The sequence below is a fragment of the Cydia fagiglandana genome, chromosome 8 (genome assembly GCF_963556715.1).
Source record: "Cydia fagiglandana chromosome 8, ilCydFagi1.1, whole genome shotgun sequence".
Classification (NCBI taxonomy): Eukaryota; Metazoa; Arthropoda; class Insecta; order Lepidoptera; family Tortricidae; genus Cydia; species Cydia fagiglandana.
This window is the reverse complement of record NC_085939.1, coordinates 3302754-3325755: the sequence shown is the minus strand read 5'-3', so window position 1 is coordinate 3325755 and position 23002 is coordinate 3302754. Positions and strand designations below refer to the sequence as shown.

Sequence of the window (23002 nt, the reverse complement as noted above, 5' to 3'; positions counted from 1 at the left end):
AGAATATATATATAGCTGGTCAAGCAAATCTTGTCAGTAAAAAAAGGCGCGAAATTCAAATTTTCTATGGGACAATATCCCATCGCGCCTACATTTTTCAAATTTGCCGCCTTTTTCTACTGACAAGATCTGCTTGACCAAGTATAGATGGTTGAGCAAATCTTGTCAGTAGAAAAAGGCGCGAAAGTCAAATTTTCTATGGGAAGATAACCCTTCGCGCCTAAATTTTTTAAATTTGCCGCCTTTTTCTACTGACAAGATTTGCTTGACCAACTATACTTGGTCAAGCAGATCTTGTCAGTCAACTTTATTGATGTCGCTCCGTAAAAAACAATATTCTTACATTACAACAATATTAGTCTTTGAATTTATAATTATGAACACTTGCGTAGAAAAAAGTAGGGGTGGTTTAATTATCTCTCTCAGCTTTATCATGCGCTTCCAACGTATCCTGATATTATGTTCTGACTTGACTGTAGGCCAAAGAGTAGTATCTATAGCACAGAAGAAATAATAGTACTACCGTACAGATAGGACACACTACAAACCCGAAGTTTGTCAGCGATTCAGGGTCGAATCATGCTATCCCTTTCTAATATATAGCACTATCCCTTTCGGCCATTTAGGGTTGTCAAAATTCAAGTGATTATCTTATCTGTGGTCGTGCACGGACAAGGAAGTCAAGTCAACCCTAATAATTGCTCGGAGCAATGCTGAGCCGAACGGAGCCGAGTTCGGCCGAAGTCAGGAGTGTCTCCCCACTGTCTATAGGCTATCTTATCCAGGTGTAGTACCTAGCGGGCAGGTGGATAGGTATTTAGGTAGTACCTAGTGTACCTACGTTGGCCGCACCTATTCAGGTGTAAAGTAGCTAACACACTATCGCACCGCACCAAGGTCATTGAGGGACGCACCCATAAGGTGCGGTGCGATAGTGTTAGCTACCTAATAAAAGATGCTATTATAGGTACCTATATACTCTGATTACACTTAAAACTTGCAGCGTAAAACCAATGTTTGTATTCTGGTTTCCAAGGTACTATCGATTTATAAGTAGGTAAAACTAATCGAATTTAAACTAAAGTGAGACATTCTAACATTAAGCTAATGTATGTGACGCCCGATCGTCGTGACCGGTATTAGCTCATGCACTGTTAATAGTGCTTGAAAATGGAAACCTAGGCTCTCTGAAACATGTCTCGTGAGTAACTAAAAACATGTGAGTTTAGGTAACCGAAAAATTAGCTTATTGTAGGTAAAAGTACTTAAATATAACTAATATTTTGATATTAGGACCTAATAAGTAAGAAATTTCTAGTTTCGAACCGTTGAGAGCCTATACGTTGTCTAATAATAGTAAAATCAGGAAGTATGGAATATGATTTTTCTCGAATAGACTATGCAATATGTGGTATTACGTATCCGGATACATTGAAGATATTACCCGCGCCTGGACCAAAAACTCAACAGAAGGTTAGTAAAAAAGACAAAATTTACACAGTTTGAATCATAGTTACTCACCTAATAAATTAATTAATCTCTTTTATTCTCAGTTTGTAATCGGAGACAAAAACGGCGTTCTACAATGTTTGAGTATAAAAGATGAAGAGGCAATCGTTCAATTTAAAACCGTCCCGGGGAAACCGATAACGGCTGTTCAGCTAGCTACCAACGATGGTATACCTACTTACTTACCTATTTGACCTATCATCATCATCATCATCTCAGCCATAAGACGTCGACTGCTGAACATAGGCCTCCCCCTTGGACCTCCATTCGTACCGGTTGGAAGGGACCCGCATCCAGTCTTCCGGCGGCCTTAACAAGGTCGTCCGTCTATCTTGTGGGTGGACGTCCTACGTTGCGCTTGCTAGTCCGTGGTCTCCACTCCAGCACTTTTCGACCCCATCGGCCATTTGACCTATGTAGTTTATAAAATCTAATAGCCGTAACTACCGCACCGCACCGCCACCCTGGTGAGCCGCACCTTTAAGTGAAAGCGAGATGGAGATATTTATTTCATGCTCTCACTTATGGGTCGCAGCAAGGTCGGGGTGCGGTAGTCTGTTACGCCTTTAACAAATCACAACTAGAAATAAAATTGAATGTATTTATGTAAGTTATATTACAGGATCCCAAGCAGATAAAGTGTTTGCTGCATCAGGTAACGAAGTCAAAGGTTACACGAGAAAGGGAAAAGTGTTTCTTTCGATCGAAACGGCTCTATCGGAAACGATCACATCCATGTATGTTGTTTTCACCACTATAGAGTGAAGTGATTCTTTTAATAAATAATTACAGAAGTTATTGTAAAAATCATTGCAGGTCCATTTTGGCGGGCGATCTGATTCTCTGCAGTGGTCGGACCGTGACGCATTATAGGGATTTGAGGGAATTTCATTCCTATATTTGCGAGGATAGAGTTCTAGATATTGCGTCATTTGCTACTCCCAATGTAAGTGACTTTTTCAAAACATTTACACCTACTTATAACCAATTAACAAAGCCAGTTAACAATGTGGATAATGCGACGGTAGTTTACCACCGCCAAATCCACTACCTCTTAAGTTTTTACAGAACACCCGAGTGCGACTTCTTGTCCTGATCGCCAACAAAGGAGCAGTGATGCTTGAAAACGGGCAGATCGCAGCCAGGGCGGTGGTCACTTCTGGCCCTTCAAGACTGTTGGTCCCTCCGCCCATGCACGTCTCGGACCTTTACTCCTTCTACGGCGCTGCAGATGGTTCCGTTGGACTCGTTGCTTTTGAAGAGTAAGTAGTTATTTCAAATACACCCGCTCACCTAATTTCACCCTCTTCGTCTTTCCAAATCAGCTAAAGTCAGACCGTGAAAAGTCTGCAGCCATTTTTATAGCCCACGCAGCGCAAGTGTCATTTTAAACGTCAAACTTCTGTGAAATTATGACGCATAAATAACACTTACACTGCGTGGGCTATCAAATCCGCTGCAGACTTTTCTTGGTGCAACTATAGCATCAAAATCGAAGTAACAGGTTATGGGCCCATTGCCGTACTACATCCTGTCCTGTGCTCAATTGATACATTTTAAAAGTAATAAAATACTCGCTGACTGTAATATCCAGTAATGTCACATTCATTTCACGAGTTATGAACTCTATGAAACACTTATTTTCATGCCAGTGTGTTTTATTTTTATTTTAGCTCAATGCTCACCAGCAAATGCCTGGTGGAAGGCAAAGGTTTGGGCTCAGTAATGTGCCTGGGCTGGTACTTCTCCAACGGAAACTCGCACCTCGCCGTCGGCCGCCATGACGGATCTGTGCAGCTCTACCTCGTTGATATGGAGAACCTTGGGGACAAGCCTCGGCTAAAATATACATATGTGAGTTCAAATATATTATACCTACCTATAGGGGTCGGCAGCTCTCCTAGCCGTTTAGGTGAATTATACAAACTGCTACATAGACTATACATAGTAATTAATACTAATTGCAAAACTGTGTATAAATAACAAATGAGTGAAAGTGATTTAAGTACACGACAGCAAAGTAAATCTAAATACCTTTAAGTTTGGTCAATCTTGCTACTGAACGAAAAAAGAACACTATCAGTGTTTGTCATTCATAGTTTGAATAGAAGGTAAAAATGGTGCACAGAAGACAGGAAGGAGATATAAACGCGAGTTTCGAGGAACTTATATAGTTAACTCAACCTATATACACTTCTGCATCTTGCTTTCTCCTATCCCAAATCGTTGGGAGTTCAAGCGCGGACTTTAACTACATAGGTATTACAGGTGTATTTACTGTAGGTACCTTACCTACAATAAATACACGATTTACAAATGATTTACTGTTTCAGTTTTCCGGAGAACCCGTTACCTCAGTCAGCGGCGGATGTGTCGGCACGGAAGAGAGCGAACTTTTGGTCACCACCTTTTCGGGCAGAGTCTTCGCTCTGAGATCTCGTCGGCTGGTTTCCGGCTCTGGGATGTTTACTAATGTTCCGCCAGACGTTATAGCGGCGAGGAGGAGTAAGCTAGAGTATGTTAATCAGAAGCTGGTTTAATTCATCTAATCATTATGGTCATATTGACCCTATCCGCCAAATATTTTCTTCATATCAGCCGAAAGTTGGATGGATCTCTACAATGACCGGTCGTGCCTTACCTTCATCAATCTCTCTCTTGATACCGTAATACAATGGCTCACCGACCATAATCTACAACTAAATCTAAAAAAGACAAATTTAATCCAATTCCGACCCCATCAGCGGAATCCATTAGATGTTAATTTTACTTACCTAAACGACCCAATTTTACCCGTAAAAAACTGTAATCTTCTCGGTATAAATATTGACGAAAACATTAATTGGAAAACACACATAGATAAAATTAGTTTAAAAATATCATGCTTTGCTTATGCCCTCAGAAATATTAAAAAAACTTCAGGCTTGAAAACAGCTCTTAGTGCTTATCACGCATTTACACAGACATGGCTCCAATACGGGATTGTATTATGGGGTAACAGCACAAATAGTGTAGATTTGTTCATACTGCAAAAAAGGTGTATTAGAATATTAAGTAACATAAAAAATCAAGAAAGTTGCAGACCGTACTTTAAAAAATTAAATATTTTAACTTTACCATCCCTTTACATCTTAGAAACATGCAAATTTGTACGAAAACATCCCGACCTATATAGGAAAACTAAAGACCGTCATACTAGTAACTTGAACTTAAGAAATCAAAATAAGATTGCCCTTCCTGCCAGTAATTTACAAATGAGTAATAAAAGTCCCTATAGCATATCTATAAGAATTTTCAACAATCTTCCTAAAGAAATAGCAGAAGAATTTAAATATGAGAAATTTGTAGGTCACTTAAAAACTTATTTAATAAGTAATTGTTTTTATTCTATACAAGAATTTTTCGATGATAATAAATACCATAAATAGGCATATGTATACTATAAACAATTTTTTTGCGACTACTATTTGTTGTGTATTCTGTAACTTGTATAATTGTTTTATGTGTTAGATAACATTGCAATACCCTTACAGGGTGTCATATTGTGGAACATTATTAGTTAAGAACATCTGTATAAACACCAATATGAAAGCAATAAACATATTATTATTATTATTTTGTGTCTCCTTTTGGATTTCACGGGCCTATAAATCCCGGTCTTTTGATAGGCTTGCGTGGGGATATAGATCCAACACGTAGAGGCCCCTTGGAGAGCTTTAATGTCATGTAGAACGCCTGCTGGAACCCGTTCACAGGCGCAACAATAGACACCCATGAACCGGTCGCAGCAGGCATTGGGACTATTGTAGAAAAAGTGAACAGTATTCCGGTCTATGGATTGATGTTTGGGTGGACAATGAGACTGGGCTATTGTAAAAGAGGTCCGGACACCTGCCATAACAATGTTAACACCGTCATCGAGGCAGGCGGTGACTCGCCGCTGACTAGATGGGCCCCTGAAACTGCCGTCGCGAAGACGACCAGAAGCAACATCGGTGTGAGCGGCTCAGGGGTGTCGAGAGGTGTGCGCCGCTTTCTACCCAGTGACTGTTAACAGCCACTGTGCCAACTCGCGTCTTATGCATCTTTCACTTCCACCCCTGGAGCATATAGCTCTAGCGACTCCTCTCTGGACGGCCAATGAAGGCAAGCCAGAGCTGAGAGTCCTGCGGGTCCCCTTGGGGTCCACTCCGACCGACGAAGACACGCCGGAGACGGAGACCCTGACCGACTCTCGGGAGCACTCGGGTCCGTGGGGTCGTTACTCCCCAACAGCTCGCCACAAGCTGCCCTGCGGGCTTATTATTATTATTTATTTATCGTCTTAGGTTAGGTATTTTTATAATATGAATATAAAAGTAAAATATAAAAACACTTACAAAACAATAAAAATACATATAAACACATTATAAAAAACCTAACCTAGGGTGCCGCCAGCAGCGGGGCAAGGCCCAAGCTACCGGTGGTCAGGGCTGCAGAGAGAGGAACCGACGTACTATCCGCGCCGTGTCCAAGATCACCGCCTTATTATTATTATTATTATCTCTTATCTACACCCTTACCCAATTTGACGAACGCAGATGGATAAACGCTGCACCGAGTATTTTCCCATAATCAATTAATCACCATTAATTTGTATATTAATTATATGCCGTTCCTTGAACAAATTCACAACATACAAGATGATGCTGGGAAAAATACTTATTTTACATAATTTTATTGTCCAAAGGGTTGAAGTAGCTCGACTGGAAAAGCAGGCAGCTAATGAACGAGAGAAATATCACAGAAATACCCGGTCCTTGGAAGGTGGAGTGACAACTCCCCCGCTGTTGGACATTCAGTATGAGGCGAGTAAAGCAAAGTCATTTAGTATAAGGCAGATTTTCTAGATATCTATAGTTGGTAGACCCATCATCAGATGATCGATAACTCTATCAATAAGAGCAATTCTCTTAAGTTTCGATTATGTTATGATGATGAATGATGATAATTACAGCGCTTGTTGACTTCAAACAATAACAGTGTCAAACTAATTCTGGACATACTTAAATATTTCTTCCATTGATTTGTTCCATGTGTTGCAGTTGTTAGGAGCGTCTAAAGATGGTTGGCAAGAAGCAAGAATTATGGCCCCCGTGCCTTTAGATATGCTCTTCATATATTGCAACCGAAAGTTAGACATGAAAACTGACAGCGCAGCGGTACTTAGTGTATGCCCGTCCCAGGTAATACGCAAATTGGTGACTTATAATCCTTCCGTTCACTGATAATCCAGTATACGATCTTATGACAACCCTGTCCCTTTTAAAACAAGTTAAAAACGTGTACTACCACAGTGTACAATTTTGTCGAGTAAAAGTCTATTAGTATCACCCGGTTTTCACATCTGATACTGACATGTATTTAATCAGGGATCGTCATCAGATTTCCTAGCAACAGTGCGATGCCAAGCCGGTACCCGACGACTTTGGGTCCGCATGCGGCACGCGGGACCGCCGCAGGCAGAATGTGCTCGGGTACTGATATACGCTTTGCCTGCTGGCGCACCGCGGGTAGCGCGTCTCATAATACTGCGGTTGCCGGCGTTACCTTACTATTCCCAGCACGAAGATCCGGATTCGGATAGTGAGAGCCGGTTAGTATTTTACGACAGGCCTTGAGTACCTGTTGATCTCTCTTACTGCCCCTTACCCTTCGTCTATGTTTGATAAAAGGATCCTGGTCGCAATTTTCAGTCATCCTTTTCCTTTTTATAACTGACTTCAAATTCCAAAAGGAGTTTATATTATATTCGGTTGTATGCTTTTTTCATTGCATTGTTTTGTTCCAGAGCGTGGTGTGTACTGAGTGTATCAGGCAGTTTTTCCGTTGCCGAAATGATGGCATGGCTGTCAGAGGCGTTACCAGGGGATCTCCCAAGGCCTGCTGCGTCAGTGGCCGTCGCTCGATCGCACTCTCTTCTCAAGACCATCCTCGTATGTCGCTTGCAGTAAGTGTCCTTTTGGTAGCAGAAGGGACATACTCGTATTGTTTTGTTGTGGTACTTAGTTCCCAATTCTCAACGTTGCAGGCGTGGCCGAGCTGTGTTCAAATCGGATAATGTTTCCACAATAGCTACGATGAGAGACGTGATTTCTAACTGCTCCTTACGAAAAAGCATTCGCCTGGAAACATCTTGTGGTAAGTATGTTGTTGACTTACTCTGCTGAAGTGTACAAACCGAAAATTACGAAACTGGATTGTTTTCACGCATAAATATCTAAGAATCGAAAGACTAAACCAGTTGCACCAACTATAATTGACGGACTGATCGACGCGTCGCTCAGGAATGTAGTTCATTGCTGAGTTCAAAACAAGCGAAAGTTTTAACTTTTTGTATAATAAAATTTCATTGTCTAAGCTAGTTTTTCATATGTTGCAGATATTCCCATTTCCCATTTCATTAAGTAAGCTAGTTTTTCATATGTCGCAGATATTCCAGAGGCAGCTTGTATAAAATCTTTCAAAAAAATAGAAGAGCAATTCAAGGCTGAGCATAAAAAATATGAAAATGTTTCTTTGAAAAAGGCATTAAAGTAAGTGTTGGTACTTGGTATGGTATCATTGGTTATTATTAAGAAATGTACCTACCTACTTAATCCTAATCAGTGACGGGCAAATTCGTGTATTTTTAATTCTAATTAAAAGTCAAGTAAATTCAAATTATAAATTAACTCAAATTTAATTTCGATTCCCTTTTAATTTCGATGCTATATTAGTTTGTTTTTGTCACAGGTAAAATTTATGTCTTCAATTTTGTTTTATTACAGTATAAATTTGATACTCAATAATACTAAAGTACAAAAATTTATTTCAGTGCTTTAGATTTAGACGAAAACGTGTTAGCTGACAGTGATCCTGTACTATGCGGAGACTATCTCCGAGTATGGGAGACACCATTAGATGATGAGGCTGACGCTTACTTTCAAATTCTTGTTGGTAAGATATACTTATAAACATAACTATCAGAAGAATAGGGACCGTGCACGTTTTTTTATGATATAGGAGGCAAACGAGCAGACGGATCACCTGATTCTAAGCGGTTACCGCCGCCCATGGACACCCGCAACACCAAAAGGGTTGTAAGCGCATTGCCGGCCTGTAAGATGGCAGTAGGTACGCTCTTTTCTTCGAGGTTTGAAGGTCGTATCGTTCGAAGGACATTGACACTTCGCACGCCAATAAGCAGGTGCTGCCCTCTACAGTTCACGCGTGATTTCACCGTGACGTGAGTTTGCCATGTTGTGGCCGTAATCGGAAATCAAACATGAATATTGATAATTCGCGCGCATAAACAGGGGGCTTTTGTGCTGCCCCATACAGTTCATTTCTCTATTACAAGCATAAGGGAGTACCTTCGCATCACTATTGCACGATTTTTACTAAGAAATGCAATAATTCAAAACCGGCTGGACCAGTCATGTTCGCTGTAGTTTTTCATTGAAAGATGATTCAAAGTATTTATTAAGCTTTTGTTTTATAATTTTTTTCATATGTTTTGGACCCACGGTTCAAAGGTTACGTGACAGTGACGCCATCTATAACAATAATTATATAGGTACCTACTAGTTTGCTTTAGGTAGCTCTAGGTATAAAGTTAAATAAAAATATTTCTTTTGCAGATACTGTTATGCAATGGTACACAGACTGGAAAAAGAACACATTATACAGAACCGAACCAGGCAATGAAAAATTAGAGCTACTCCCTGCTCTAAAAGATTGTAACTTGGACATCATATATAAAATACTTAGTAATGAATCTCAATCGCCATCATCACCAGACCTTTCAATCAATAAAATATAACATGCAATAAGTTTTTTATTTGCAAGAATATAACACTACATATTTGCCTTCCCACTTGGGAAGACAATATGAGGAAAATAGGAGTACTCTAGGAGACAAGCCTATGCTGCAGAACAAGACAATCTTCACGACCTGGTGTCAAAGAATAAGTTTATTGTACATGTATTACAATTAACACTTTATTTATTTGATTTTTCATTTATTATTATTATAACATTACTTGTGTGGAGACTTAGATTTGTATGGATAACTTGTTTGAAGATATTTATCGTACTGGTGTAAAGCATCAGGATCTTCACTGATTCTGGCAATGTGAGTGACATGCTGGGATAAGTTATGGATAGAATTCATTTGTTCCTTTAGGAAAACTGTTGTAAGGAAATTAACACAATGATAGTCCTTATCCTTTTCTGCTGTTGAAACCAGTGTTTTTATTAGCTGCAGGAAAATGAACTAATGTTAATAAAATATTGTCTTTTGTTACCGCAATAGTTAGCCGACTGTATGTCCATCCAATACACACATATGTCATCCAATCTTTATATAAAAAATAAGATACATACCTCTGTGATACAATGTTCCATATTTAACGCATGTTTGAAAGCTTCAAGTAGTGTAATTTTGTCTTTCGGTGCAGGTGCATTCAATGCCTTAATCGAGGGAATGCCTCCCCTATAAAGTTGATACTGGATCAAATCCTCCATATGCTGGATCTCTTCATGGTACATTCTCATGAAGAAACCCCCGGCTCCAACTCTAGAGATACGTGGGTGTAGAAATGTTACCGCCAAGTTCAAGTACTCATGAGCTGCTTGCTGCTCCGCCTGAATTTGTTTATTTACACCAGCTTCCAAATCTGTACTGTACTGATGTTTATAGTAACAACTGTCACTGAAGAAGTTGATTGAATGTTTCAATACATTTTGCATTACAGTGTCTGTTAGACACCAAAATCCTTTTAAAGCAATTAAAGACTCTTGCTTCCTCAGAACAAACATGATTTAGCCACTACTTCAATAATACTTATACTAGAATTTCTTAATTTACAAAACATAAACAAAAGTTTAAGCTGTTGTCAAAATATAAGAGACCAAATAGATTTAAAAGACTGCCTCATGTAGCATGACAGTAAGCTAGTGGTCATTATAAGAGTGAATTTACAGTTAAATAAAACACAAAGAAACTGTAAATCATGTTTATTACAATGCCTACTTATCTACAATAACACCTACCTATGGTTAAGTTATATTATCTAAATATGACATTACTTTTGGAACGGATAATAGTCCAAGCCAGAATTATATTTAAATTTGTAAGTAAAACGATTGACCTGAGTTTTTCCAACTTCTATCATATCCTGGACTTCTTTTCGGTAAGCAGGCGGCAACAGTTCTGTCTCCAGGGTGCACTTGTGATCACTGTCTGTCTGGACCTTGTATACACGCTGACGAACGATGTCTACATCTCTGCTATATTCTTCTTTTAGATCGGCTACAGCTTGTGTCGCTGTATCAATTTTGAACACGAAATAGTTTGCTTCTCGATGAACTAAGCCGTGAGCACTTGTTTTGTATGGCATTGCACGAAAACCCAAGTTCTCGATGTCTCGGATGATACCTCCACGATTAAATATGGCATGTGAGACACGTTTTAGTGCAGTTTTCAATTCAGGTTTCGGCATAGCGCGTAACATTAGCGCTAATTCGTAACTAGGCATTTTTACAACAGATTAGGGAATAAGTTTAATAACCTACAAAACCAACTCAACCCAACCAAGGGCCAACTTTTGTTATGACAACTGCTTTTTTTTTCCTGCAACACGTAAAAAAAAGTAATTATAGTAGTCAAATACTTAAATATTTGCCGGTTCGTAATAGCCGTAACACACTACCGCACCGCATCGCAATTTTGGTGCGTGCGGCACACGTATCGATACCTCCGCGATCGATACTATCGATAGTGTGTAAGGTGGTCGCCGATCATAGCCGCCCGTCTGCAGTGTATGCGACCATAGCCAAATTCAATAGTTTTTTTCGATTAGTTTGTGAAATTTATTTACAATGGTAACATTGTTCTTACCGTCATGGCCGTGGAGGCGTTTGCTTCGCTGTTTTCCTAATATTGTAGAATTTATTTTTGGCTTTCATGATGAAATCGTTTACTAAGTTTGTATCAGAATATTGTAAAACTTGGGAAAAATCAGGAAAAGAACAATTGTACGTATAACTTGTTACTTATGTTCAACAACCGATATGTTTGTTTGTAACATCTACCGCATGTTAAAAAATGCGTAACCTTTGTTTATTAACTTAATAAGCGTTCCTCAGTATGATCATAGGCACTAAAATTGTATTCAAGTTACGGATAATCCTCAACAATACGTTCACGGCGATACATACCTAATGCATTTATTCAAGTATTTTCATAGTTATGGCATTATCTCATATTTACTTAACGTTTACCCTACAATACTATTATTCATAATTATAATAAAACATACCTATTCAAGAAACATAAATAAAAATTGTTTATTTCAGTATCAAAATTGTGACACAATCAATTAAAGATGAAGAAAGGAGTCCATTGTTGACAAAATCTGGGAAGCTCTCAGGATTGTCTGAGAATATTTACGATCTGCTGCTCTGCGGTCTGCGAGGGGCGCTAAAAAGAGATGCTGTACTGTCTGCGCTCCAAGAGATATGTGTCAGTATAATGTGTAATATTGCGTTTATCTTCACCACACCAGCTTGTAACGTAAAGGCACTCTTTGTGTTTGAGAAACTTATGAGAAAGGTGCATTGTATCCACAAGGGTGGCTTAAATAATTTGATGCAAATTTGAGTTGTTTCCATGTGTTGGCTGGTGGAATTAACTTTTAAGAGATCATTTTGAATGATAAATATTTAACAACATTCACTTGAATTTGATTTGTTGTGTTTTGCAGATAGTTTTTTCCTTGCAATGGTGTGGTGATACATTTTGTTTAACCTTATGCCTTGAAACCCTTGCAACACTCAAGATTCCACTTTTCAAACCGGGGAGTAAATTAACTGCCTAAACAAAGAACTATTTCTAAACTTTGTTATGTGGTATTTTTTAGGCTTTACACGCAGATATACCATCTATAGTACTGGACGTGGTGTGTGTACTAGATGCAGAGACCTGTTTGGACATCCAGAGTGAGGAGCGCTCAAACTTCTGCTATATAGTGCGGGAACTAGAATCATTTATATCTGAAAAATTGTTGAAGGAAAGACTGGAAATTGATACCTTACAGGATGTTGGTACATTGAAGAACAAAAACTTTTACACCAAATTTATTAAAATCAAGACGAAGTTGTAGTAAGTATAATTTTTAAGTCACCCCTAAAAATACAACTCAACAAAGTTTATTTGGGTACTTATGTTTACTTATGCCACCTACAAAGAAACATGATGTTTATACAGTTGGCATTAATTGGCAGATGAAATGAAGCAATAAAAGAATCTGCCATGCTGCAACACTTTTGTAAATTGTGATATATCTCTTCAGTCCTTCAAAAGTCTCTGTTATTGATTGTTTTATACATTTTTATTTATTTATATAGCCCTTTATTCTGAACATGATTGTTGGTTTTTAGTTTTGAATGTTTATATGAAGTCTCTTGGTTCAGTGTGCCTGTCGGCAAAGGCCTCCTCCAACTCCTTCCAGTATTTCCTCTCTCTTGCCACCCTTGTCCAGAGTGGTCCCACTGTGAGTATAATTTCGTCTTCCCATCGTGTTAATTGAGGGCCTTGCGATCTTGATCCATCTGTAGGGTGCCACATGAGAATTCTTTGGCTCCACTTCTCTGTTTTGCATCTTATAGTGTGGCCTGCCCACCTCCATTTTTGCATGTCTATGTGGGTGAGGATGTCTGTCACTTTTGTTCTGGTTCTTATGTCAGAGCTGCAGTTTCTATCCTGTAATTTTACACCGAGCATGCTCCTCTCCATAGCTCTCTGGCACTTTGCAAGTTTATCTCGTTGTTTTTTAGTAAGAGACCAAGTTTCGCAGCCATAGGTTAGACATGGAAGCACACATGTGCAACTTTTAGTTTTGCTTTTTATCCGTATACCAAGGTTGCTTTTCATGATTTCTTTGAGTGACCAATATTTGCTCCAGCCGGATGCTATTCTTTTTTCAATTTCTTTATCCATTTGGTTCTTGAATGATATTATTTGACCTAGATATACATATTCTTCAACATAGTCAGACTGAATCCATTAACTGCAATTTCTTGTCTTAAATTTGTCATCAATTTAGTCTTGTCTGAGTTAAGCTCCAGTCCCACTGCCTCACTCTGTTTTGCTAGATCTAATAGCATGCATTCTAGTTCTTTTGGGTTTTCCTCAAACAAGACTATGTCGTCGGCAAACCTGAGGTGGTTTAGGCGTGTGCCATTTATGTTGAGGCCAAGGTGTTCCCATTCGAGTTTCCTGAAAATTTGTTCCAAGACAGCGGAGAATAACTTTGGTGATAGTGGGTCACCTTGCCTGACACCTCTTTGTATAGGGAAGTTTTTGCCAGTTGATTCTAGTCTAATTCTGCTTTTGCTGATTGTATATATCCTTCGGATAATTTCTACGTTCTATGTTTTATACATAGATATATGTTTTTGTTAAGCTATTGCAGATGCATAGCCTGATCTTATTTTTGATGCTGACTGGACATAGAACAAAATAGACATGAAACTGTATCAACCCACCCTACAATTATAATCAAATCAATAACATATTATGTGTCTTCTGGGTTATTAACTTGTGAATGATGATGAATGATGAAATGAATTTGATTTGAAAATAAAAATACAATTATGCCAATATCCTATTTATGCTACTCTTACATGTTTGCCGAGACTTGGCAAGCATGTAAATATAGTATTAGGCTTCAGTTAACCTAAGGGGTCATCCATTAATTACGTCACACGAATTTCTAGGTTTTTTGACCCCTCCCCCCCTCCTTGTCACACTTGGTCACATTTGGCAAACCCCTCCCCCCTAGTGTGACGTCACATTTTTTCTACGAAATCGCCAAATCGAATTAAGTAAGTACCTAAGTATTATTAATGTTTTATCAAAATATTTTTGACGATATAAATATTAGTAAATTTTTAACCCAAAACTGCTTAGGAAAGAAAATTAAACGAATAAAAACGATTATCGTTTTAAAAACTTGTTATTTAAATGTACAGCGAATAAAATAATTTAAATAAATTTTCGGTTACTGATGAAGTTAAAGTGACGTCACAAAGTTTGTGTCTCACCCATGTCACATTTTCTTGACCCCCTCCCTCCCCCTAAACGTGTGATGTAATTAATGGATGACCCCTAATGAACTAACCCTTTTTTTAAAGTATTTTTTTAAAGAATGTGGTTTCGTCACGCATTAAACTAACCTTGTGAATGTTTGTTTTTTCCTCAGTTACAAACAACGTAAATTTAATTTATTCAGAGAAGAAAGCGAAGGGTATGCGAAATTAATTGTAGAGTTAAATCAAGAGGTCACTGAACAAACAGAATGGAAAGGATTATTAGAAATCATTCAATCACTTATAGGTACGTAATTATATATAATCACTTATGTGTAGAGTGCCCCCTTAACATTTTTAGTATTTTTTTATCTTGACTTATAAACTTCACATATTACCTATTGTTTTTGAGGTAAATGGCTGTGACATACAGACGAACAGTTCCGTTTTTGCCATTTTGGTTACTGTGCGCTAAAAAAATGTTAAAACATGGTCTTCTCTTCCCAGAGTGACAGAAGCCTACGTCATAATAATATTGCCACTTTATATAGCGCTATCGCATATTATCATATAGCGGTGTCGCATGATGACGTAGGACGTAGGCTAGTGTCAGTCACGTGACCACGAAAAGACGGGAAGCGAGTACCAGGCGGAGTATATTATTATACCATGTGTTAGCACTTGTGAAACTTGTAAACAATGATTTGATACTGTTTCTAATTTTCAGGTTGTTTCAATTTGGATCCAAACAGAGTTTTAGACATTATATTAGAGTCTTTTGAGGCTCGTCCCCACCTAGACTCGTTATTCATATCCTTAATCAAGAACTATATGGGTGACCCCCAGGTTATATCAGAAGTTTTAGGATTCAAACTTGGCAATATGGAGGTGCTAGATAAATATGAAGAACCACCACCACTGATGACAGTTATAGCACTGTTATTACAACATCAAGTTATAGCTCTGGATAATATCTACCCTTGGGTAAGCATTTCTTTACAGTTTGTTTAACCTTTTGACCGCCAAAGGCGTGAACTGACGCGTGCTGCTGCAGTTACTAGTTGTAACAATATTCTTTTCATTTAAACCGAAATATTACTTTGCTAATCCGCGTAAAAGATAACGTGCTAGTCAATCAGTGCTAACCAGTTATGCTTAGGGCTTGTGCACAAATCACGCGAGGTTCGATAGGGGGTGGGGGGGTCACGAAAAAATCACGATAGATCACGTTGGGGGAGGGGGGTATAAGGAAACCTCACGTGTATTTTTCTACAGTGAACGAAACTATGAAAAAAACACCTACCACATGAGTAGATATTTTGCTCGGTTTCGTTAAACATAAATCTTCACTTTGCCTGCACTTCAAAATCGCGAGTCTATTTAACGAAAATAGAAAAATAAACAAGTAAGATAAACATATATAATAAAATAAACAAGATTTTCTATATACAATACAATTTTTCTTAAAATTAGGTCGATAAAAATTAAAAAAAAAATATACGTGAGGTCGTCTGGGGGGAGGGGTGGTAGCGAAAAACCTCACCAAATATCACCAGGGGCGAGGGGGGGTCAAAAAGTAGCCAAAAAACACCTCGCGTGATTTGTGCACAACCCCTTACTTGCGTATTTTTACATGCAATTAATGTTCCCACCCTCCCACCGCAAAAATAAATACACAAATAAATATAACAAACCACCACCAAAAGAATAATACTCGACACGTGTTTCGCCTCTCTACGAGGCATCCTCAGGAGTTGTTGACAGTCTGACGCCCGGCAACGGAATCATAAAGGGGGTTCGCAAAGTAACGCCTGATTCTATTCAATATTCTTTTCAAGTTGCACTTTGCTATCAGTAATTCACATGTGAGGCAAAGTAATCAAATGCAAATTTTGAGTGGTTTTCTTATGTTTGCTAGGTAGAATTGACTTTTAAATGATGATTTTGGATGATAAATATTTAATAACATTCATTTTAATTTGATTTAGTTTGAGTTTTTGATATTTTACATTTAATATTTGCTTTGGGTTGGTGTGGTGAAAAAGTTTGTGTTTCACTCTGGGGCAAATTTTGTTTAACCCTCGTAATGCTCAAGATGCAATCGCTCTACGCTACGCTCGTATTTCAATTTGGGAATCTATCTCTTGCTCGTGTATCAATATTAGCACGAGCGGTTAAACAACAACTTTACCCCCTTGTAAAACAAATAACTATTTACAGTTGCGCCCTGACGATACGATAATGGCCAAAGAAGCAGACAAGGAATTTAAAGCCGTTCAGGAGTACATTCGCAAGATTAATATTGTGTCCACTAAAGGACCGCAGGCCAATGCTCCCACTGAATTTGTTGAAGATAAATTTGATCCACAGGTAATTTAGGCTGTTCTATAAGAATATACAGGGTGTCTAAATTCATGGTCTTTTATTTTTGACACTATGTTATTTAGCAAAAAATAAAGAGTGATTTTTTTTCTTGTGTAGCGGGTTCGATTCCCGGTTCAACCATGTAATTATTTAAAAATCTATGAATGCAGTTTAAATTCTTTTTTAATTTAAAATAATGTTTTCTTTCAGCAAAATATCCTATCTACGATATTTAAGGTACTTTCCTTTAATGTCCCATAGTCTTGGGACGCCATAATAGAATAAAATTTATTCAGGATGCGTTACAACTGAAACTTAACAATAACATATCACAAACTTAAAAACGTAATTGAAAAAGTTTTCTCTTGCTTGATGTCAATGAAACTTATTTAAATGAATGTCTCGCGGAATTTTTTAAGTCACTTTGGGACCTTGTGTAGCAGAGCATAGTACTTTAAAATACTTTATACTAAATCTATGATAAAAAATTCTTTCATTTGTGGCTTTTCTAGTGCTCTAATGTAGGTTGGTCTCTAACCACTTGACCGTCCGACGATAGCATAGTATCCGAAAAAAATATGCTCTTAACCGTCCGCGGGAACCTTACTATCCAAAGGGAAGAAAGAATTGATTTCAGAGCCATCTAACGGAATATTTCGGCATTATTTACTAATTCTCTTGATGCGACAACGTAGCCTAACTAAATAGTTTGCTCTAAAAAAAATTAGATGGCAGTGTAGCTACAATTTTTGTAGAAAGTTGTGAATGCGCTGCGCGGGGCGTGCGTCGCTAAAAAAACCCGGACGGTTGACAGGAAAACAGTCTCGCGGGCCGGATGGTTGAGTGGCTTTGATATTTAAAAATGTATAGTCAATGTTGACGATTATGTTGCTGACGTAATTATTTTTTCCAAGATATTTTCAATCTTCATCCTTAGTTAATGTCAGGGATCGGGTAGCCTCTCGGTGCCAAATTTAAAAGTTCCACCCAGTACAAAGTTGATTTTGTGTAGGATTACTGGGGCAACCAGAAGCTGGTGCTGAGCGAGGCGCTGCTGCGCGTGACCGCGTGGCGCGAGTTCGCGGCGCTGGCGGCGCGGCTGCCGGGCTCGGGGGTCGCCGAGCGGCCCGCGCGCGCGCTCGCCGGCATGCTGCACGCGCTAGTGGAGCCACTCTACAGGAAGTGAGTACGGTTGCAGGGCTACTGGGGCAACCAGCTGGTGCTGAGCGAGGCGCTGCTGCGCGTGACCGCGTGGCGCGAGTTCGCGGCGCTGGCGGCGCGGCTGCCGGGCTCGGGGGTCGCCGAGCGGCCCGCGCGCGCGCTCGCCGGCATGCTGCACGCGCTCGTGGAGCCACTCTACAGGAAGTGAGTACGGTTGCAGGGCTACTGGGGCAACCAGCTGGTGCTGAGCGAGGCGCTGCTGCGCGTGACCGCGTGGCGCGAGTTCGCGGCGCTGGCGGCGCGGCTGCCGGGCTCGGGGGTCGCCGAGCGGCCCGCGCGCGCGCTCGCCGGCATGCTGCACGCGCTCGTGGAGCCACTCTACAGGAAGTGAGTACGGTTGCAGGGCTACTGGGGCAACCAGCTGGTGCTGAGCGAGGCGCTGCTGCGCGTGACCGCGTGGCGCGAGTTCGCGGCGCTGGCGGCGCGGCTGCCGGGCTCGGGGGTCGCCGAGCGGCCCGCGCGCGCGCTCGCCGGCATGCTGCACGCGCTCGTGGAGCCACTCTACAGGAAGTGAGTACGGTTGCAGGGCTACTGGGGCAACCAGCTGGTGCTGAGCGAGGCGCTGCTGCGCGTGACCGCGTGGCGCGAGTTCGCGGCGCTGGCGGCGCGGCTGCCGGGCTCGGGGGTCGCCGAGCGGCCCGCGCGCGCGCTCGCCGGCATGCTGCACGCGCTCGTGGAGCCACTCTACAGGAAGTGAGTACGGTTGCAGGGCTACTGGGGCAACCAGCTGGTGCTGAGCGAGGCGCTGCTGCGCGTGACCGCGTGGCGCGAGTTCGCGGCGCTGGCGGCGCGGCTGCCGGGCTCGGGGGTCGCCGAGCGGCCCGCGCGCGCGCTCGCCGGCATGCTGCACGCGCTCGTGGAGCCACTCTACAGGAAGTGAGTACGGTTGCAGGGCTACTGGGGCAACCAGCTGGTGCTGAGCGAGGCGCTGCTGCGCGTGACCGCGTGGCGCGAGTTCGCGGCGCTGGCGGCGCGGCTGCCGGGCTCGGGGGTCGCCGAGCGGCCCGCGCGCGCGCTCGCCGGCATGCTGCACGCGCTCGTGGAGCCACTCTACAGGAAGTGAGTACGGTTGCAGGGCTACTGGGGCAACCAGCTGGTGCTGAGTGAGGCGCCATCACCTTCACCTGAAGACTTGATTTTTAAACACAGTATTTTTGTGCCATTAACACATGTGATCAAACTGGTTTTGAATACAGATTACTAACATTGTGTGCTACTGAAAGTTTAGTTGGTTTCTACATAAAGACTTTGTATTCGATTAATTACTGAAATTCCAGTGCTAAACGGAAAACTTAAAATAACTGATATGCAAGACCGAAGTGATCCCATAAGTGTTCCGTGAACAAAGTTTTGTATGGAACACTAAAAATAGTTACAGTACAAAGCAATATAATACTCTTTATTGCACACCTCACCTACTCATAGTTACCTTTCATATCTAATTTTGCTTTCCCATGTTAAATATTTTGATACATAACATAATTTTTTTCAGACACTGTCGAGTCGCCCCAAAGATCATGGGCACCCCCATCCCACCGCTGACGTCTCCGCTGGCCCCTCCCCCGTGCGTCACATTCGAAGACATGAAAGAGACCGTCATCCCTGCATTGATCCTATTGGGGCCTTCGCTCCATTATGATCCAATTTTAATGTACAAAGTAAGTCGATAACACTTCTACGAGTACGAAGTGCGCGCAGGACAATATAGTCTTTAGTTTTTAAACTGAAGTCCTCTAGAGAATATTCAGCATTTTAAAATCACAAACCAGACGCGCCAAAAAATAAAGGGGCCCACTGATGAACAGTCCGCCGGACGGTATCGGCCTGTCAGTTAGAACAAAATTTTGACAGTTCCGAACAACTGACAGGCCGATACCGTCCGGCGGACTGTTAATCAGTGGGCCCCTTAACAGTCTGAACGATGTTAAATGTTTCATAGTTTTAGCACTTTTAGCCAATAGATTAATATTGAACAATCAAAGGTAGATGCTACTGCTGCTTAGTACAATCCATCTGGTGACTACGCGATCTTCATCGACCCATAGAATCGAATAAACTTAGTTAAACATTTGTTTCAGATAATACGTATACTGCGAACATCCCGTTCGCTAAAAGAAGATCCGTTGCAACATGAAGCCCTCACTGTGCTCGACGCTGCCATATTGCCCTCGCTCACCCTGATGGAAGGCAACTGTTGCATGGCCGAGGAAGTTTACACCCTGCTCAAACTTTATCCATATCAATGCAGGTAAAATATCACCTTATTCAATGTGACCACCACCTTTCATGGCACTTTAATCTTATTTTGTGTTTTCTTTTATATTATGTATTGTCTCGTTTGTTTGTGCTTACGAATAAATTTATTCTATTCTATTATAAAACAAAGTCCCCAGCCGCGTTTGCCTGTCTGTATGTTCGCGATAAACTCAAAAACCACAACGAAATTTTAATCAAATGAAAACGCCAGTACCGGTGATGGCAATGACTAAGATCATAATATTGATTATTTATTGGAAAGCTAATGCTATATTCGTCCTTTTACTATAAAATATAATATATAATGACAAATTGTAGCAATGTCATAATTAACGTCGATTTTTTCAATGAAAATATGACGGTTATTATGACACTCCCCCACTTTGTTATATTAAAGTCGGTGCAAAGTTAGCTTAGATGGACTCTTGTTGTAGATACTGCCTGTACTCCCGCTGGAAGAACGAATCCGGCGAGCGTCTGCCGGCGCTGATGCGGGTGCGGGGCAACTCCCTGCAGCGGATCAAGCACATCATGAAGCGAGTCTCCAAAGAGAACATCAAGCCGCAGGGCCGCCTCATCGGCAAACTGTCGCACGCGGCCCCGCAGTTCCTCTTCGACTACATGTTGCTGCAGGTACGATCATGTTAGCGGTACTATACAACATCAAGCACATCAGGAAGCGTGTCTCCAAGGAGAACATCAAGCCGCAGGGCCGCCTCATCGGCAAGCTGTCGCACGCGGCCCCGCAGTTCCTATTCGACTACATGTTGCTACAGGTACGATCATGTTAGCGGTACTACATGTCTTTGTCAGACCCTGCCTAGCATCGTCCAACAAAATCGAATCTCATCTACGAATTGACATTTCCCGGACTCTGCATATGGAGCATTCCACGGGCGGTCCCGTACGCATTTTATTTCCTGTGTTGCGACTTTTTTTCGGCATTTAAAGCCGGCGATTATTTTTCTATGTATGTTTTTGACCATTTGTCATAGAAAAGGAAACTGTTATACCTGCAAATCTAAAAAAAAATCGCGTTTGTACGGGACAGAGCCAATAAAAAAGTAAAATTGTATCGGGATAATGTATCATTTCTTTCCATTACCTTATCCAGATCCAAACGTACGACAACCTGATCGGTCCGGTGGTGGAGTCCCTGAAGTACCTGACGGCGCTGTCGCTGGACGTGCTGGGCTACTGCCTGCTGGAGGCGCTGGTGGCGTGCCGGGCCATGCGCGGCGCCGCCTACCCGCCGTGGCTGCAGGCGCTGGCCGCCTTCGCCGGCGCCGCCTTCAAGAAGCACAATATCGAGCTGACCGCCCTGCTGCAGTTTGTCGCCAACCGCCTCAAGGCTCATCAGAGGTACGAAGCATATTTCTAAAACGGTGCCGTGGATGGTCTGCCTGCTGGAGACGTGTAGCCGCCGTGGCTGCAGGCGCTGGCCGCCTTCAAGAAGCACAATATCGAGCTGACCGCCCTGCTGCAGTTTGTCGCCAACCGCCTCAAACTCATCAGAGGTACGAAGCATATTTCTAAAACGGTGCGGCGTATGGTCTGCCTGCTGGAGACGCGTAGCCGCTATCGCCGGCTTTACCCAAAAAAAAAAAATTTACATGTAAAGTAAATGGCCATGTTAGCATGACATGAATTACTGCCGTATATATGTACATAGTAGATTCATTTCATTTCGTATTTATGTATGATTACAGCCAAGACCTGCTTATACTGAAAGAAATAGTGCAAAAGATGGCTGGCATAGAGGCAGCGGAAGAAATGACAGCGGAGCAATTAGATGCGATGGCTGGAGGCGAACTATTAAAAGGAGAGGTTAGTCATTCTTACAGAAACCAAACTTGCTTATATTCACCGTGCAAAGTTTCTTAAGGTGGTATTTCATCTGTCCAATGTCATTGCGTTTCACTCTCTCATTAAGAAAAATGTGAGATGCAAGACACATCCGACAAAGAAATTGGACAAGTGGAATACCATCCGTAGCTAGCTGGGCCGGTTGGTCTTTTTATCACTTTTCCCCGTACCATAGGTACCATTATTATGATTGTAACGAGAAGTGTTCATAAAAAGAACCAACATAACGCAATTATCGAGTGCTGGAATCTACTCGATAATTATAGAAAAGTATAGTCGCCACCAGATATATCGGAGCGGCCAAAATGATCAAAAATACCTGAAGGCGCACTCCAACGCCTTGACAATAGAGGCGTGTTCAGATTTTATGAGCATCTTGGCCGCTCCGATATATCTGATACCGACTGTACTTACATGCAGTAATAAAAATTCTAAATTTTTAAACGATTACGGCGAATTAATTTCGGAAGCTGAATTGGCAATGGGCAGGCCACATTGCGCGCAGAGAAGATGGCCGATGGGGTCGAAAAGTGCTTGAGTGGAGTCCACGGACTAGTAAGCGCAGCGTAGGACGTCCACCCACAAGATGGACGGACGACCTTGTTAAGGCCACCGGAAGACGCTGGATGCGGGTCGCTTCCAACCGGTACGAATGGAGGTCCAAGGGGGAGGC

General features: G+C 41.4%; 4 protein-coding genes across 8 annotated transcripts in view; 2 read left to right on the top strand and 2 right to left on the bottom strand.

Annotated features, from left to right (window-relative positions):
• Window positions 1-680: 680 nt before the first annotated feature.
• On the top strand, window positions 681-9362 carry LOC134666461 (Bardet-Biedl syndrome 7 protein homolog). Of its 5 annotated transcripts, none has more exons than XM_063523628.1 (16): window positions 681-785; window positions 1319-1473; window positions 1554-1677; window positions 2132-2246; window positions 2302-2455; window positions 2578-2771; window positions 3183-3363; window positions 3843-4024; window positions 6239-6356; window positions 6594-6734; window positions 6921-7144; window positions 7340-7498; window positions 7580-7689; window positions 7982-8084; window positions 8366-8487; window positions 9171-9362. In XM_063523628.1, exons 2-16 carry the CDS (start codon window positions 1372-1374, stop codon window positions 9350-9352), a joined length of 2211 nt encoding a protein of 736 aa, XP_063379698.1. In that variant the 5' UTR covers window positions 681-785; window positions 1319-1371; the 3' UTR covers window positions 9353-9362. The 5 variants fall into 5 exon arrangements, with proteins under 5 accessions (XP_063379698.1, XP_063379697.1, XP_063379695.1 ...); XM_063523627.1 differs by lacking the exon at window positions 681-785 and adding an exon at window positions 1058-1201; XM_063523625.1 differs by lacking the exon at window positions 681-785 and adding an exon at window positions 1058-1219.
• Window positions 9363-9544: 182 nt separating this feature from the next.
• LOC134666459 (ferritin-2 heavy chain-like) lies at window positions 9545-10366 on the bottom strand. The gene is made up of 2 exons (XM_063523623.1): window positions 9916-10366; window positions 9545-9790 (listed from the first exon to the last, which is right to left on the bottom strand). Exons 1-2 carry the CDS (start codon window positions 10348-10350, stop codon window positions 9569-9571), a joined length of 657 nt encoding a protein of 218 aa, XP_063379693.1. The 5' UTR covers window positions 10351-10366; the 3' UTR covers window positions 9545-9568.
• Window positions 10367-10533: 167 nt separating this feature from the next.
• LOC134666460 (small ribosomal subunit protein bS6m) lies at window positions 10534-11150 on the bottom strand. The gene has a single exon (XM_063523624.1). The coding sequence runs from the start codon at window positions 11067-11069 to the stop codon at window positions 10617-10619; it is 453 nt and encodes a 150-aa protein (XP_063379694.1). The 5' UTR covers window positions 11070-11150; the 3' UTR covers window positions 10534-10616.
• A 275-nt stretch (window positions 11151-11425) lies between these two features.
• Window positions 11426-23002, top strand: part of LOC134666488 (THO complex subunit 2) — a 29982-nt gene continuing 18405 nt past the window's right edge. The window contains exons 1-12 of the mRNA XM_063523669.1: window positions 11426-11568; window positions 11890-12055; window positions 12453-12694; window positions 14796-14929; window positions 15350-15606; window positions 16843-16992; window positions 17999-18168; window positions 19700-19865; window positions 20286-20455; window positions 20898-21096; window positions 21578-21825; window positions 22173-22290. Of these exons, the coding sequence (XP_063379739.1) occupies window positions 11501-11568; window positions 11890-12055; window positions 12453-12694; window positions 14796-14929; window positions 15350-15606; window positions 16843-16992; window positions 17999-18168; window positions 19700-19865; window positions 20286-20455; window positions 20898-21096; window positions 21578-21825; window positions 22173-22290 (2088 nt within the window). The 5' untranslated portion in view covers window positions 11426-11500. The remainder of the gene's footprint in view (window positions 11569-11889; window positions 12056-12452; window positions 12695-14795; window positions 14930-15349; window positions 15607-16842; window positions 16993-17998; window positions 18169-19699; window positions 19866-20285; window positions 20456-20897; window positions 21097-21577; window positions 21826-22172; window positions 22291-23002) is intronic.